Here is a 17210-nt window from a genome sequence, read left to right on the forward strand (position 1 = left end):
TGCTCATTGTTTCCCATCTCAAGAATTCCTCACATGTTCAGAAACAAAAAGGATGCAGTGTGCAGGCATGATGCACACCCAGCAAACATTTAATAGGGTGGGCAACTAAAGATAGACTGACCAATATAGACCTTGTGGAAACAAAAACTTCATATTCTAAATCCACACATATTCAAAAATGAAATTACTTGTCTATTACAACCAATTTGATCAACTATGTGAAAAGTAAGAAATTGTTTTCACATTAGTATTTCATCACTGGAGTTTTCATTTTTACAGCCAAGTCATATTTGAGTTCCCTGAGTGCAGGCAGCATTGGGGTGTGGGAGATACTCCTAAATTTATCCCAATGCAGACACATTCTCAATTCTGTCTAGGTAAAGTGTAAAACTTCAGTTATTTGAAATTCTTCCCACCTCTCACTTTCTCATAACCGAACAATACTTTTACTCCAGCAAATGAAATGCATTTTGAGACGAGCTGTAGTTGCCTTCAAAATGACCATTATTCTTCTGTGCTGAACTCTCACCAACCCCAGGCCAACCCTTCCTTTTACCACTGCTAAAGCCATTCTGTCAAGTCAAAATGCCTTCAGTAATGAAACTGCTATTGCAAGGTGCATCAAGGAGCTGAAGGTAAAATCTTGTACTCTGTAATTTCAGAAGAAAAACTCCATAGCAGAATTTAGAATGTTAAATTTTCAAAACTGAGAATGTAGAGTGAAGAATAGAAGGCTTGGTATTTAAGATTCAAGTCAGTTTATTCCAACCTATGCACAGATATGTTATAAGTTGTACTTTTTACAGTGACAGTATTTTGACCAGAAGCAAGTCCAAGTTTCATGAAATGCAAGTAACTGAGTGCATTGTAGAGGAAATGAAACAGTCATTTTATAGCTCAATATCACAAGTATAAAAATGTAAATGCTGCATTTAGTTAGATATCTAGTCAATATAGACATCTTGAAACTGAATTAGTTTCATTTTTTCTTTGGCCTTTTCCTTTTTTTAAAATAGTTTTAAAATGTGAGACTGAGATTGATATAGGGTTAAAAGCTAAGAATTTTTTTTTCTGCTGTAGTATGCATGATGAAGTAATGTGTTAATATTAAGGTCAACATTACTTGAAAAGCTTGCTGTATTAAACTCAGCTCCAGGGAAGCTTTGCTTATGCTATCAGTGAAATGAAGAGTGCAACTCAGGTTGCCAGGATCACTCTGGCTTCCAGGATACTGCATTAAGCAAGTACAAAGCCACTACAAATTCTTCACTAAGCAGAAAACATCTCTCTTTACCTTTGTATAATTACTTGATTGCAGCAACAGGCTTCCCAGTCAGTAAGGCTGTGTGCTTCAGGTATAACTATTTGTCTACAAACCTACCAGATTTGTGTGTAGATTCACCCTTCCTTTCTCACTAATAATATCTTACATGAGCTATGCCTAACATGGCAATTTTTGGAGACGTGAGCTTTGATCATAGGGACACTTTCTGTCTATAGCAGAGCTTTGCTATGACAAGACAGTCATTTGTACAATGTAACTTTCCCTTTCATTTCAGGGGAAAGTTACATCCAGCCATGATCTGAAGCCAAGTATCCATACATTTGTGTTTCAATGACATGTTATGTAAACAAAATACAGGGAATTGTCTACAAACAAAATACAGGGAATTTCAACTCCATGCAATAGCATGTGTTCCCTCAATGGAAAGTGGTCTAATCTGATAGAGTTGCTTTGCTTTCAGCACAAACTCTCTTCCCTTACTTGACCATTATTGTATAGTATGATCAATGTAGTTTACAGAACTACAGTTTAAAAAATCCCAGTCATACCAGGTCATCTTCCAATGTTCACAGAAAAAAAAGCACATGACTGGCACTGAAGTTCACTGACCAACTACAGCTCTGATGAAGTAATCACAAGTTGCTTTTGCACACTGACTTCCATGTTATTAAACTGGCCTATTCAGAGGTCTGACACAAACCGCATGATACCTGATAGAAGGCACCATGATACTCTCAAATGAATGATGCAGAACACAGACCTAAGCAAGGGGACAGACCCAGGAGATCATAATAGACAACAATATTAGAAGGGACTGGCTCATCAACATGAAGGAAAATTTCCTAGTTTGTCATTTTCTACCAAAAGACCAATTCATTGCCAGTGACAGGAACTAGTTGAGGAAGAAGCTGTACGCTAATAAGGTTGCAAATTCTTTTTTTCCCCTCATCAAATCTGAAGGTTTTTTTCAAAACTAAAATACTGCCAAATAATTGTTACTGCTAATAAATTTATTGTTGGCTGTGGCATTATTTTTTCTTATAATAAGTGCTGTACTGGTTCAAGAACTACAGCGTAAAGTCAAAATCTTTTGTAAGTCAACTTCACATGCATGGGCATACACTGTGTTAGTAACAGTTTACAAGTCTGACTCATAATAAAGTAATTGATACATAAAAATAAATAAAAGTTGATGTACAAATCTATCACATGTTGGCAACCTACATGAACTGTTTAACTAATGAATTAGGCAAATCTGTGTTTCTCTAAAGTTTTAAAACATTAATTAGAATTTTTAGTATTCCTCTGTAAACGCAAGCTGTTCCATAACTGAACCAATGAAAACTTGCTTTCTTTTTCATTTTGCCCTTTCTTTTAAAGCTGTTGCCCGTATTCTGCTTCTTAGCATTCTGCTTCTTACCCTTTTTCAGGTATTTGTCTGACTTCAGAGCAAACTTGTCAACAAGAAACACCCAATCTTTAATGTCAAACCTGCAAACCAATCTTCCCCACCTTCCATTTCAAACAACCTTCACACAACCCCCAAAACCTTCCCAGAAAAAAAAGCTACTTTCAACAAGGCTCATTTTCATAGAAACCAGAATCACAAAACTAGAGCTGCACACAAAGCCACTGCAGATAATGACATAGAGGTGTGTTGGTATCTTCAATATAAAGGTTGATTCTCCATGGTAGGTTACACTGAAACTGATAGGTCTTGAACTTTGAGTTTAAATACAGGGCTTATATGAATCAGGTACTGGATTTGCAGCTCCAAATCCATCACAAAATCAGAAACACTTCACACGATTTAGTATGTAAAATTATGTACATCATTAAAATGTACTCTTATTGTATCCACAGCTTTCTAAGGCAAACTAAGTAGAAGCTTATTATTTTCCTCTCTTTTATAGTGCTTGTTAAGTGACAATGTATTTATTTTATATTTATTAGAGCACCTAGGAACTTCAGATTCAGTCCCCTTTCATCTCACCAGTACACCAACATTCTGCCATGTGTGTTTACAATATAAATCAAAGCTGTTATTTTTGCTGAAATGGAGTTCCACTAAATCAGACATTTTTCTTCTACCTGTTGGTTCACAATTTTTAAATACAAACACTCTCTATAAATTACTTTTTTTTATGAATAAAGACATCTTGCAACTGTGTATCTGTATTTAAATCTACATTTCCTTCTGTAACAGCTAACTTCTAATATTCATGTAGTTTTTTTATATTAAATCTGTCCATAATCAAATATTGTACTTTCATGTCTCATAACATTTCCTTACCTCCCTCATAATACCAAGCCTTTAGTCTGCATTATATTGATATTTAAAGATGTGCAGCTGTCCTTTTACTTTTATAACATCTAAATGTCATAATTTATGCAGAATATTATGCATGAACTATTTAAAGATTTTGGTTTTGATCATAAAAGCCAAAGGACTGCATGTGAATAAAATGAAGGCATACAAGTTATTCTGAAGATGAAGCAGCCAACTTCTGGTATCTAGCTGTTCAGTAAAACATTTTCATCATTTGTTATCAAAAGTCTTATTCAGTGCATTTCAATATTTATACCGGCATTAGTTAAAAAGAAGGAAAAATATTGGAGCCTTTTTTTTTTAAAGTCTTTTACACAGCTTGGAAATTTCTTCTTTTTCTCATTTACTGCTTCTAATAGGAACTGACTTTTCGTAATTTCCAAGATGTTTGTAAAAAGAAAAAGCATGATTAATAGAAAACTTCAGAGAAAAGTGTTTGCTATTTAATCACTACTTTTAAAATACCATTGTTAGTGAAATACCTCATTTTCACTTTTGACTATCTAGACACAATATTTAGCTTGCTAACAAAATTTTCCCCTTATAATATGAAGTTATGGAACAAGAATAGTATACACATGTCACTTTAATAACATATAACTGATTTCACAAAATAATAGCCGTTTGTCAGCTTTATGGCATCTCCAACTTCATGCAGAAATTATACAATAAGGAAAAAGAATATGAATTTATCACTAACCAATATACTGCCTCAACACAGCAGCAAACTTTGCTTGCAATGATTCTATGAGTTTTGACAACTGAACACACAAACTTGATTTTTTGCCTAATCTGGCTTCAATATCTTTTATATTGCTATCAGTCTCAGAAAGGTAACTAAAGGGTAAAAGAATCTGCCACTTCTTAAAAACAGGTTATTTTATAAACTGCTTTTCAGTTCATAAAAACTGTGAAATGTAGAGATACATATCAGTCACCATTTTCTTAACATAAAATAATCCAACTCTGTGGGACCACCTCATAGAAGAGAAAAAAGAGCACAAGAAAATAGAAGTTAAATAAAGCTTAGAGGATCACAAAACCACAAAATAAACTGACTTCAGGTGTACCAAAATGATTCATCCGACCTCAATGTTACTGAACTCAGAGTAGAGACTGCAGCAGATTTTTCTTGTGTTATTTCTCTTCTTAAAATATACAGTACCAAATATGCTCAAAAGTGGCAACCATTCACATTTCTGAACTTTATTTTAATAACACTAATAAATAGAAGTAAGTAATTTAATTGGTACCACGCTTCTAGATCCAACTTCATGTAAATCTTCTTTGTAGATTTCTTTCAGTTTTTCAAACTTACATTAAATGCTCTGGTTAAACATTCCTATTCTATATGAACCACTTCTTCCAGCTGAAAACTGTTCTACTGAAAAGTCAGATAGCTTTATATAACCGGAAATAAAGGAGGCTATGGAGATTTTTATGGTGTTATAACAATAATATTACTTTCAGCAATCAGCAGAAATTAAGTTAGAGCATGCAAGAAAGAGCAAGAGCCTGTTCAGTGGCATTAATTCTTTTCCTAATAACCTGGAAGTAGATAAGCTTTACAAAACACTAGCATATTTTAATATACATCAACAATAGCAATTATGTTCTTCATTTAAAAAACGCTACAGTATTACCATGTTGAGCAAGCATGGTCTCAACAGCTGCTATTTCAGCCAAAAAAGAAAAAAATGAGGGAAAAAAAAGAAAAACAGCTTTTCTACTTGTCAGATACCTTATAAAAACAACTTACAGCGAGTTGTTTACTACTAGGAAATTGTTAGTCTGCAGAAACAGCCTGTTTTACACGTCTGATTTCAAAAACTTTCATCTATGGTCTAGATTTCATAAACATAGACCAGTCAGAACTGTACTCACTTTACAATTTCACTTAAATTGCATTACAGATCCAGAGGCAGTTCATCAAAGGACATATTGCAAGTAAACCAGCAGATATGAAAGGGCAAGATAGATGTGTGCAGCATTTATCTTTCTAAACTCTGAAATATCAAGTTTAAAAAAAAAAAATCTTACAAAAATGGTTCTGCTACTGCAGTGCTCTACTAATTTCTCTCACTTACCCAGGGGCTTCTTAAAACAGTAGGTCAGAAATCTGCTCCTCTAAGTTCCTAGCTGAGACAAAGGTTTTAAGTAAAATATTAGCAAAGGCTACAATTCTCTCTTTTGCTATCAGTCTACTCAGAACAAAGCTACCATACCAGCAACTGATGTTTCCATCCAAACAGAAAACCTACCCTGCAAAACACCAAAATCAGTGGTCTTCATGTTTAAACTCCTAAGGGATGAACTGAAATTTGAAAACAAAAACCCTATTTCCTAGTTCCACATCCTTATCATGGAAGAATTTTACCTAAAGAAATGTTAAAATTCATTTAAGGAACTTGAGGCATTAATTTTTTGCGCTGCATTCAAGAAGTAATGGCAGCATAAGAATTAAGTGATTGAAGTTTTCTTAATTTTACTGCATATAAATGATGTAAATTTTGATCAACTATTCCAAAGTGTTTTTTAATATTCCATTCAAAAGACCCTCATTTTTCTGTATGGCTATTTTGTATTACTACGTGAATCTGCCTATCTCAATAAAATTTCAGGCTCAAAAGCTAATGAGTTGCATTCAAAATGGTCAAAGTTGATGTACTTTCTGAGTAAAAGAGAATTATAGGGGAAAGATGAGGAAATACTAAAATCGGCAGTATTTCAGTAATAACATTAAAAATACAATATTAATAAAGCTTAATCAACAGCTGACAGTCTCTCTTCCCTATGACATGAATTTTAGTATTCATTCCAAGTAAAACAAAAGCATCTTATAAATGTTTATTCCTGCTAACAATCAAAGGGGGTACTTCAAGGCTGTTTTTTGCATCTCTTTAGTTTCCCTCTGGACCACAGTGCACTAAAAGTTCAAGTTAAAACAAGAACATCTGGGCCTCACCTCTGTCACTGAAGTCATCCACCAGGATGATCTCTGCGATCAGGCTGTCTGGCGTGCGGTTGATGATGCTGTGGATCGTGCGCAGGAGCGAAGTCCAGCCCTCATTATGAAAGGGGATGATGATGCTCGTGTTTGGTAGCGCTTCCAAGTACACCTTGTGCTTACAGCTGCAGAGGCAAGAAAATAATTGCATAAGCATACTGAAAATCTGAATTGGTGTATTCTGTCATCCATTTAGGCCACTCAACCAACATGGTTTCTAGCTAAAACTCAACAGTGCAATCAAGCAGTAATTTCATGTGAAAACAGCTGGACTGTTTAAAGCACACTGCTACAACAGTGAATAAATAGGAACAATGACAAAATTTAAGTGGAATGAGTGAAAAAAAAAAAATCTAACTGGATGGAATTATTTTTCCTTCACTGAAAACTTTTTCCTGCAGCATGACAGATGACATATCTTCTGTGACATCATTTCCAAAAACCAAATCCTGTTATCAAAAAGAATTCCAAAGCAAAATATGAAGCTAATCTGAAATGACTGATTGGTCTAAAAAGAGATAAACTCTAGAAAACAATTCAGTATTATCCTGGGTGATATGTGCTTACAATATGAAAAACAATATCCACACATACAACTCCAGCTTCACATGTACAGATCCAAAATGACTGCTCCTATTAAGTATAGAGATAAAACAACACACAATTCTGGAAGTGAAGACTTATAAACAAGGAAATGTATACAAGCTTTCATCTTTGAAAGGAAAGTACTGTACGTTCAACATCTTAATTGCACAGCATCTATGGAATATCAGTGCTTAACCTGACTGTTTTCAATATTGAGTTGTTTACTCATTTCAGAAAGAAAAAAACATAATACTCAAAAATAAATAATGGCCATGCAAATCAATGTCTCCTAATATCCAAAAATATTTTATGACAAATATTTAGATTACTGCAACTGATAGGATTGCATCTTTCATGTTTTGTTGAAAAAAAGAAAAAAGGGACACATTCTTCTGTTGTTAACAAAGCCTGGCATTTTCACCTCTGGGGACAAAGTAACTGAACGATTTCTCATTCCTCAAAAGAAAGTCACATCCTGATAAAGGTATCCCTAGAGCAGAAACCTGTCAGATTTGCAATAAACAAACAAAATTAAAAGTTTAGACCTGCAAATTCTAGGTTTAAAAAAAAAGTATAGATCTCTTTGCTCCTTCTCAGAAAGCATAACTATGCATATCAAAAATGTTTTTTGATTTACATATATTTGCAGCTTCGTTTGCATTTCCACTTTATAAATGTCATTTAGAAATCAGTATTTACCAATACATTATACAGCTACCACACTGACGAAATGTTCCAAAGAAATAATAAAAACTCATAGCTACTAAAGTTGTATTTGCAAATATTAACTGTTATGTAGCTATAAATAAACTAACTAGGTTTTAGATATTTTACTAAAAAATAAGATTTAAATTTTAGTTCAGACTTTTCTTCCTAAAACATAGTAAGAATTAATTTAATGACAAGCCATTTTCTGAAATAAGCACTGTGGAAACATTTTAGTAAGCAGCTTGTGGGTAAAACACACATGCACATTGGAAAATAGACAGATGCTTTACAATAATGTCATTTTCTGGTGAAAGCAGTGCTCATTACCTAGTGACAGAAAAGTCTAAGTATATATATTTAAATATTTTGTGAGTAAAAGAAAATCCACTGCAGTGAAAGAATTTAGTAGATATTTTTTTCCTATTTTTAGGAACAAGTATTACAAATGAAGCCCATTATTAATACATAGCTGTTTCAGATGGTAAAAAATCCACCTATCAAAACCAACACCAATTGTTGCCACCTGTTTGTCAACAGTGATGTTTCTTGGACTAGAACAAATGCAACTAACAGACACACACGGAACTCTCATGCTATTTTTGAAAGTAAAAGCTTTTCCTTCAGCATTTTTGACTCCCAGTAAATATGATTTCAAAACTGTAAGTGGTGGTAAGTTTCCACCTCCATAAAACTCCAAGCTGAAAAAAAAGAAACCAAGCAAAAGAACCTCACATAGGTAATACTAACCATTTCTAAAAAGTAAGAGGAAAAAAATACCCAAAACACCCAAACATGCCATTTCCTTTTTAAAAAGTCACTCCTCCAGTATAACAAGATACCTTTTGAAAGCAGTTGTACTGAAATATACATTGTTAATATTGTAACCTTATGTGTGTAAGGATGGGGTAGGTCACTGGATTTAGATATTCTCATTGACAGTTTCAGAGTGATTGCATTATGCTAAAATGTTGAGAAGGAGAAGCAACATTGATGGATTTAGTCTACTACTATTCTAGTCTTCCTGCTGAACAGATCGATCTAAAACAGAGCTACACTTAGAATCTGAGAAAAACATCTAACACTTTCTTAACATCTCTCCATCATTCAACTTTGATCTTTAATCCTCATTTACATTTACTTTTGATTGCCATTGCAAAGCTATATGGCAAAAGCTACATGTGAATTGATTTCTAGCAGAAACCACAAACCACCAAAATATCCTTTTTGTGCTTTTATTAAAAAAAAACAAAACAAACAAAAAACCAAAAAAAAACCACCAAAAAACCAAAACAAACAAAAAAACCAAAAATAAACTACTGGTCAGATTTCAAATTAATGGAAACGAAACCCTAAACTTCACCATTTTTTGCTAGGTTTCATAGCAGTGCTTTACTAGCTTTTCTTCAGCAAGTGGAATTTTACTCATTTTTAGCCCCTATGAGACTCTAACAGCAACAGAAGACCACTGTTTTACAAAGCATAACATGAAATCCATTTTATTTGGCGTTCTATTCAACACTGTCCGTAGCAGAGGGCAGTGCTCTGTGCTCTGATGGGCTGCAGGACACACCTGGTGAACAGCTGCAATGCCCAGGAAAGGCCCACAAACTGCAACAAAAATGCAGTTAGACCTCCACAGCTGAGACACTGGATGTACCATGAGAATAAAGCTAGGTATTTTCATGAGAATAAACATATATAATGCATGCACCATTTGCTCCAAGTCCACAAGTGTGCTTCTTTATATCCTGAGTTTTAGAAGTGATGCCAAATACCCTGGCTGCCAAAAAGACTACTTAGAAGCTACAAACATTACTTCCTGTTTTAAAAGGCAAATTCTTGAGTCTCCAAAGAAATGAGAAATTGCAATTCAAGATTCTTTCATATTTCCTGAAGAATGTAATTTACTAAAATAAAAAATAAAGCAAGATTTGGTGTAGAAAGGAAAAATGCTATGTATAAAAGACCACCATAATTTCATACACATTAGGTAAAAGTGTCTAAATTATGTTAAAATGAAACTGAACTGACTACCTACAGAAATATTCTTGTACCCCTTCTGAGCAAAACAATTTCTTTCACAGAGCCTAAAAATTTTGGTGAAGAATTTGGTCAAACTTGTATCAATTTACCAAATTATAGTACTTGCACACATGAACTCCAATTGTCATCCTCCACATAAAGACATTGCAAATTGCACACTAGGTGAATGTAGGCTTTATGTGGACAGTAAGTATCATTCAGGTAGTTTGAATGGCAGAATAAAAGGTTCAAAAAGCAAAAAGGCTTTCATTGAGGCTTGAAACATTATAAAATCTATAAAGGCCTGGAAATAAAACCTAAAATCAATACTCAAAAAAGGTTAGTAGATTTAAGATGATCACATAGGCAGTTCAGCCAGTTTCAGTGAAGTAAGGGTTTGCTCCAAGATGTAAGTCAGGGTAGAAAAGATGGCAATGTAGGTGATATCAATCAACTTTACTTTAAGCTCTCCTCTTAATTATTAAATCATAGCTCAACTGATAAAGACAAATATATTACTGTAGAGCTTTAGTGTCACATCATATCCTGATTAAGGAATTAAAAAAGAAAAAGTCAGTAGGGAATTGAAAAATGGATACAAATACTAGGTGTTTCAAAATAATTTTAATAGGAACTTATTATTTGCTATTTTTAGCTCGTTTCTATCATGACTTTTTTTTGCCTTTTAAACTGGAATAACTTTTAAAATAACATATGAGGACTCTGCACTAACAAGACTGATTTAAATTGCAAATGAAGATGAAGACAGGTTATTTGACTCTGTTAAATCATTCTACATATATATTATAAAATGGCTTGCTTGAATGAGATAAAGATCAGTATAAACACACAAAGTTTCGGAAGAAAAACTTGCCATGGTATTTTATAATTTTGGGATTGAGGGCAGAAAACTCAATCAGTCTACCTGAAATTAGTATACTGAACTGATTTTTTACTATGGCTTTGATCACTATAATTTCCATGGAAGTGTTTTCTGTAATCAGCCCTGGCTACATATGTATGCTCATCATTCCCACACTCATAAGAGGATAAATACTTAAAGATGCTAAGAACACATTAATTGACTAGTCTTCCACTGTTTTCATTGTATTTTTTCTCACTTTTATCTTTAACTCCATACTTGTGTTTCTTCAGATAACCAAATAGCTCAGTTCAGCAATATTTTTCATGTTTGGTGTTTAAGGCACCACTCATTCACTTTGCTCAGAAACCTCACACTATATTTTCCTCAGCTTACCTTGATCAGCTACAGGACTAATGCAGTCTCCTTATTAGTGGCTGGTAAGTGATCATTTACAGAACTGGAGGCTTAAGTGCTCAAGGTTTGATGCTGTCTTCCACAAATTATTCCAAGAAATCCTGATCAGTCAGCTTAGCTCACACTTATGCTTGTATCTCTGTGCCATGCTACCCCATCAGCACCCAGCGCAGTGCAGCAGTAAACATCTGCACATCCTGTGGCTCATCCTAACTGAATAGACCAAGGCCTCCAGTCCTCTCCAGAGGATGAATTTGGGATTGTTCCTAGCTCTACAGACTGCCAGACTAGGCTGGTGAATTTAAACAGCTTGCCCATTTCACAGCCAAGACTGGAATCTAGCAACGTATGGGCATGTTATCTCTCTTGTCCTTTCAGCACAGTCTCATCATATGCAGGTAACTTGCCAGCTCTCCTTTTAAGAGCTGTAAAAGGCAGTGGCCTCCAGTGCTTAGTACAATGCTGCCTGGACTACTGATCATCTTATGGAATCCCTTACCAATACTTTCCTTATTGAGGACTGGGAACCCATTTTATTGCCGAGTTCCACAATGGCACATTTGACCACACAAAACAGGAGAAAAAAAATACATAATCATACAGCAAGTTAACTATTAAACCAAAATAATTTGCTTCTGCATGCTGGTCCTGTCATACAGGCAAACTGGGAAGAGGATGCCCATTGTGGTCTCTAGGTGAACTCTTTTTTAATTTAAATGAAGTGTATAGTTAAAATTTTTACACAATGCACTCCTCCTAGACACACAGAAATGCAAAACTCTTTAAGAAGAGTTCAGTCAAGTAACTACTCACCTTGGGTTGTACTTTTCTAAACAAATAAATGGCTGGCACCAAAAGACATTATTTTAAGCTCCTTTGAAAGCAAGGTCATTTATTTCTAGAGGGCAGTATCTAAACACCTGAATCAACAAGTTGGGAGGGGATAAGGGGATGAAGAATCAACAGTATCTATCTAGGACTCACAGCAGAAATACTATTCAAGGGGGTGAAGAACCTGACAATTGAAACTAGCAAAGGGCTCCTACTCAGAAGCCTTTTTTGCATAATCTTAATGGAATACTACAGACTGGCCATAGTAATGTACAACAGAAGTTTTCCTAAAGATGCCTCTCTTATTGCCTTTAAACATAACATATTTTAGTGCAGCACATGAGCACTTAATCATGGAACAGAGCTGAGTAATAGGTTCAGTATCCAAGGTTGAAAAATTGAAAATTTCTTGACATAAATAATACATTTCTTCAAGCTTATTTACTGAAGTGTTAAGTCTCAGAATAACTTCTGTGTTATGCCTGAAATGTCTTGGTAGATACTTAGCAAGAAAATTACCATGATAAGCAACAGTCATCCTGCTAGTTAAGTAGCTCACTCCTGTATTTTCTCACTGAAGTTATGACATTACCATTCAGAGCAACAGGAGTTTAAAAGAGGACATGCAAGGGGCATTATGCATTGCCACTGCACAAATACTCAGAATTATTAAACAATACTAGCAATATAGACTTTGCCAAAAATATTTTATAAATGCCAACACCTGTGTAAAAAAAAAAAATTGAAAACAAACAAAAACTGGCATCAAATGATGAATATGCTGAGTTAGATACAATATCAGTTTCAAGACTATAATGAATCAAAAGTTATCAACCTTGAATTATGCTTTCAAATATTGCTATCCTCAATCAGTTTAGTCTCTCTTTCCACAACATTTCAGAACTCAATATCTGGTATTTCCTAGCAAAGAATATCCCTACATCATTAAATTAGTCCCTCAGAGATTTCTGGATGAGATTTTTACAAACAGAGGCCCGATTTACCAGTCCACAAGCTGTTTCCACTCTGTGAAGTTGTACTTAGTGCTTTGAAAATCAGTCTCTGTCCAAAGAATCTCATTCGTCTCTCCCTTCCATTAGAAACATAATTAAGCACTAATCATATGTATGATTCAATTTTGTAATTAAAAAAAGGTAGAATTTATTTGAAAATAATTTCTATAGTAAAAAAAAATATATATACACATAATTGACAAATTAGAACTTTTCACCAGCTTTGCATGCTGTTCCTACAGTTTGATTTTGCAGTTCACAAGTTCAAGGCGTATTCACAGAAACCTCACACAGACACACTAACTCACTTTAAAACACTCAATATTGACTTGATTTTTCCTTTGAGATACAGAATTCTTCTGTGGGGTTGAAACAATAATCAAAAGCAAGTTTCTGAGTTAAGCAATTTTAGAGTTGGCTTCAAAGTTGCTGGAAGACTTTTAGAAGGTTAAGAAAATAGCAAGAGATTCCTCTATTTCTGAAATATTAACCTGCCTGAGGAAGAAAAAAAACTGTCCCAGAAACACCATGAAGCTATCTGCAGGAGGCACCTTTAAAATACTACCTGAAAGGATGACTCTTCATAAAAACAGTAGTGAAAAGGAGTTAAAATTACACTTCTTTCTTATTCACTACTAAGAATCCTAAGGCTGTTATGATTTCATTTTGTAGGTTAGCCTACTCTACTGGTCACAAATAACAGCATTTTTTTACTTCAAGGAATAAGAAGAGTTCTGTTTGATTCCCTGATAACTTTATATTTGGGGGAAAAAACGTCCTCATCACATGAGCTTAAGAAAATATGCAAAACTTCCAAATCATCCGTTCTTTACAGCTTCACAGTTAACAGAAACATGCAGAAACATACTGCCTCTGTAGCAGACAAAATGAAAGAATATAGGCTTCTAAAATGATGAGAAAGGAGAGCAGTGCTGGCACCATTCCAGCCACTTGACAGCAAAAGCACATTCATAAAAGCAGCAATTTGCTTGACCCTGTAGACATATCACAATGTTTTATGCACACTAAGGGATGCCACTGGCAGTGCTGTGGTCAGTTACCAGGTTCTGTGCCTTCCAAACACATCAACAACCTTGAAAATTGCCCTGATAGATAATAGCATAGGAGAAGTTAAGTGTCTCACAGACATCCTTTTGCTGGATTTAGGAAACAAGTCAGAAGCCTACCACTGCACTTTCTGGATCATAAAAGTAGCCCATCTCTAATTTTCTCCTCTTATAGGAAGTTCCAGAGAAAGTTAAAGCAAAACAGAAAGAGATTTTCAACCTTTTTTCCCCCCACTGGCTTTGTCAGCTCTCACTCTCTTAACTAAGCTGCTTTTTCAGATCTGACCTTTTCTTTGTCTTTATTAGAAGAAACTAGAACACCCAGTGGGCCCCCAGGTACTGACAAGACCTCTATAAGCTACCAGAACAAAACATTTCCCAGTGAAATTTACATAGTAATTGTCCTAGCATGTCATAGTATTCAATTTACAGCAACAAGCTTCAGTCACACCGTGTTTCTGTTCCAATCTAGTCTTGTCAGCTGAGCCTGATTAAGTAGTGATAACTAGTAATTTCTCCTGCTATTTGACAAGGCTGTAAAATTAGCTTGGGTGTGAGCTGATGGCAGGGAAAGTAATCTTTATTTTCACAGTGGCTCACAGCCGGGAAGCAAGCAGGCATTACTGGGTATGGGCTTCAATAAATGTCACAACACTTTACTAGAACGAATAAACCTTCTCCAAAACATTAGTAGGACTTTCACGAAAAAGAAGAAAAATAAATTGTATAGTAGAAATTGTTTGTGAAATTGCTATTAAATGCACTATCAACATGTTTTGGGAACTAAGGAAGCAAAGTCCTGTGCTCTATGTAGACTTCCCTCAGCATGGAATTCATCAGAAATGATGCAGCTTAATTAGGTGCTTGTTACTTTATGTCAAACTGCCTCATTTTGGCCTGTCATGTACAGTTTCTTCAGTAGCACTCTCTGTCTCTGAAGAAATCGAAGTCTGAGTTTGCCTTGCTTTGTCCTTCAAACCAAAAACTTCCTCTAACCAAGGGAAGAGCCTAAGAGTCAGATAAACTATATTGACATAAAGCACATTATGTTTATAAAGTTTTGTTTTACAAAACTCATTTTGTTTTACAGTGACTCATAAAATTATCATCACTTATGGAAAGATGTTATAAATTTTAAAAAAACATTAATATGTTTTAAGAAATTTATCTACTTACCCATATGCATTAAATCGAGACTTGGGAAATAATACACGTAGTCATTTCATACTATCTCAAAATTCCTCATTAGCAAGTGCACATAAGAAGGCATCCTAGTATTCTAATTATATTTTAGCTTAAACCTTGCACTTTGTGACTTTTGAATTCAAAAATAACATCAGACCAATTTATTTAATACATACACAAGCAAACACCCTCAAAACACTTTGTTATTTCTCTGATCTTCTCTTAAAAAAAAAATCTAGTTAAAATTCATTCATTCAACCCTAGCATACTTATCTGATTGTCTCTCACAAGTAAGGCAGATTTCAATAAAAAGCCTCTATTTTGAGTCTAAGGTCATTTTCATGGCTGAAGAAGAAACAGGATTAGAATTCAGGTTTTTGTCACTTCAAAGCGCATTTTAAAGCACACTACTTCAGGAAAAAACCAACCTGTGACATTCAATTTCCCTTTAAACCTCCCTTCCAGAAGTCCTCGTTATCTTATTACGACTTGCCCAAAGGCACCCCATAGGCCTCCAGAAACCCTCTAAAAGCTCAGCCACTGGTCCCAGTTTTGTATCAGTCCTCAGGTACTTCTCTCAATTGCTGTGATCATTCAAAGACCATTGAGAGGAGCCTCAAACAGACACCAGTTCCCTCAGCATTCATGGGCACATCAGGACCATGGACTTCCTATGTTCAGTTTGCTCGAGCATAAAATCTTAATTTGCAAAGACGGTCTTTCTGTGATCTACCTACGTCACTTCACCTCTCCTTTTCACTGCAATATGTGGTCAGGCTTACACCTCTCAACACCAGCACCTGTACACAATAGAAGAGATGATGAGCAAGATAGTACTAGATCTGACCAGTGTTTGTAATACTGAAATCACAACTGGTGAATAAGGGAGCAAATGCTGTGAAAAAGCTGCTGGGCCTCATGGACCACATGAGCCAAGGAGATCAGGAAATACTCATGCCTACTACCACATCCTGTTGCCAGCACAGCCTTCAGAAAATTGGAGCTCAAGAAGCTTACTCATAATCAAATCAGGCAAAAGAGAAGTTGTTTTTCCATTCCAGCACTGCTGCATATCTGCTATCCTTATTACATGAGGTGCAACAGCTAATTGTGTTGCCACTGAGAATGTACTGCTGAGAATGTACAACCTTACTGAGGCAAGGTATACGGAGGCTCTTCCTAAAACTACTATATTAACAACATAGATCATCACTTTCATCTATGAACCTCAAAGATACTAAACCCCAGAATATCCCACATTCCACACAAATCTTAGCAAAGTTGGATGTACTTCCCGACTTTACTATTGTATTATTTGACAGCTAAAAGTTCAAGCTTTAACCACTGTCAAATGCTAATAGACTTGGCTATCCCAGATGTACAGAACAAGCTGGAGGGTAAATATTCTTCAGAATTCCTGTCCCCATTAAGTTTAGATTTCACAGTTATGTTTACTGCAGCTTGCTATTTTCTCAGCAGTGGGAGGATTTACTGGAGTCTAAGTAACATGCAAAGCATCTAAATACACACGAACTACTTTTCTCCACATATATAAACAGATTATTTCTTTTATCAAATGATTTTCAGTAGACAGAAACAGACCCATCAGGCTTGGACTCTCCCCACTGGCCTATTTAACACTGCAGCCTATTTCTCAATAAAAGGAGAGAAGAGGAATCATCCATCTTCAGCCATATTTTTGCTGTTGCTACCCTAAAAAAAAAAAAAGACACACAGGGACCCAGAAAGCACTTGGGAATTCTTCCATGTTATTTTTCCCTATCAATACATATCGTGCAGAGAAAGTGACAGCAGGCATGACAAAGACAGAAAGCCATAGGTTTTCTTGGGTATAAAATATTCCTGATCCTGTTTTGAGGAGCTGCACTTCAAATGGGA

General features: G+C 35.2%; 1 protein-coding gene across 4 annotated transcripts in view; it reads right to left on the reverse strand.

Annotated features, from left to right (window-relative positions):
• The window catches only part of GALNTL6 (polypeptide N-acetylgalactosaminyltransferase like 6), a 434988-nt gene that overhangs the window by 234237 nt on the left and 183541 nt on the right, over positions 1 to 17210 (reverse strand). For all 4 annotated transcript variants that reach the window (XM_030271350.4, XM_072928381.1, XM_072928379.1 and 1 more), the window contains one exon: positions 6580 to 6746. In XM_030271350.4, coding sequence (XP_030127210.4) covers positions 6580 to 6746 — 167 coding nt within the window. The remainder of the gene's footprint in view (positions 1 to 6579; positions 6747 to 17210) is intronic.

Source organism: Taeniopygia guttata, chromosome 4 (assembly GCF_048771995.1).
Source record: "Taeniopygia guttata chromosome 4, bTaeGut7.mat, whole genome shotgun sequence".
NCBI classification, from domain to species: domain Eukaryota; kingdom Metazoa; phylum Chordata; class Aves; order Passeriformes; family Estrildidae; genus Taeniopygia; species Taeniopygia guttata.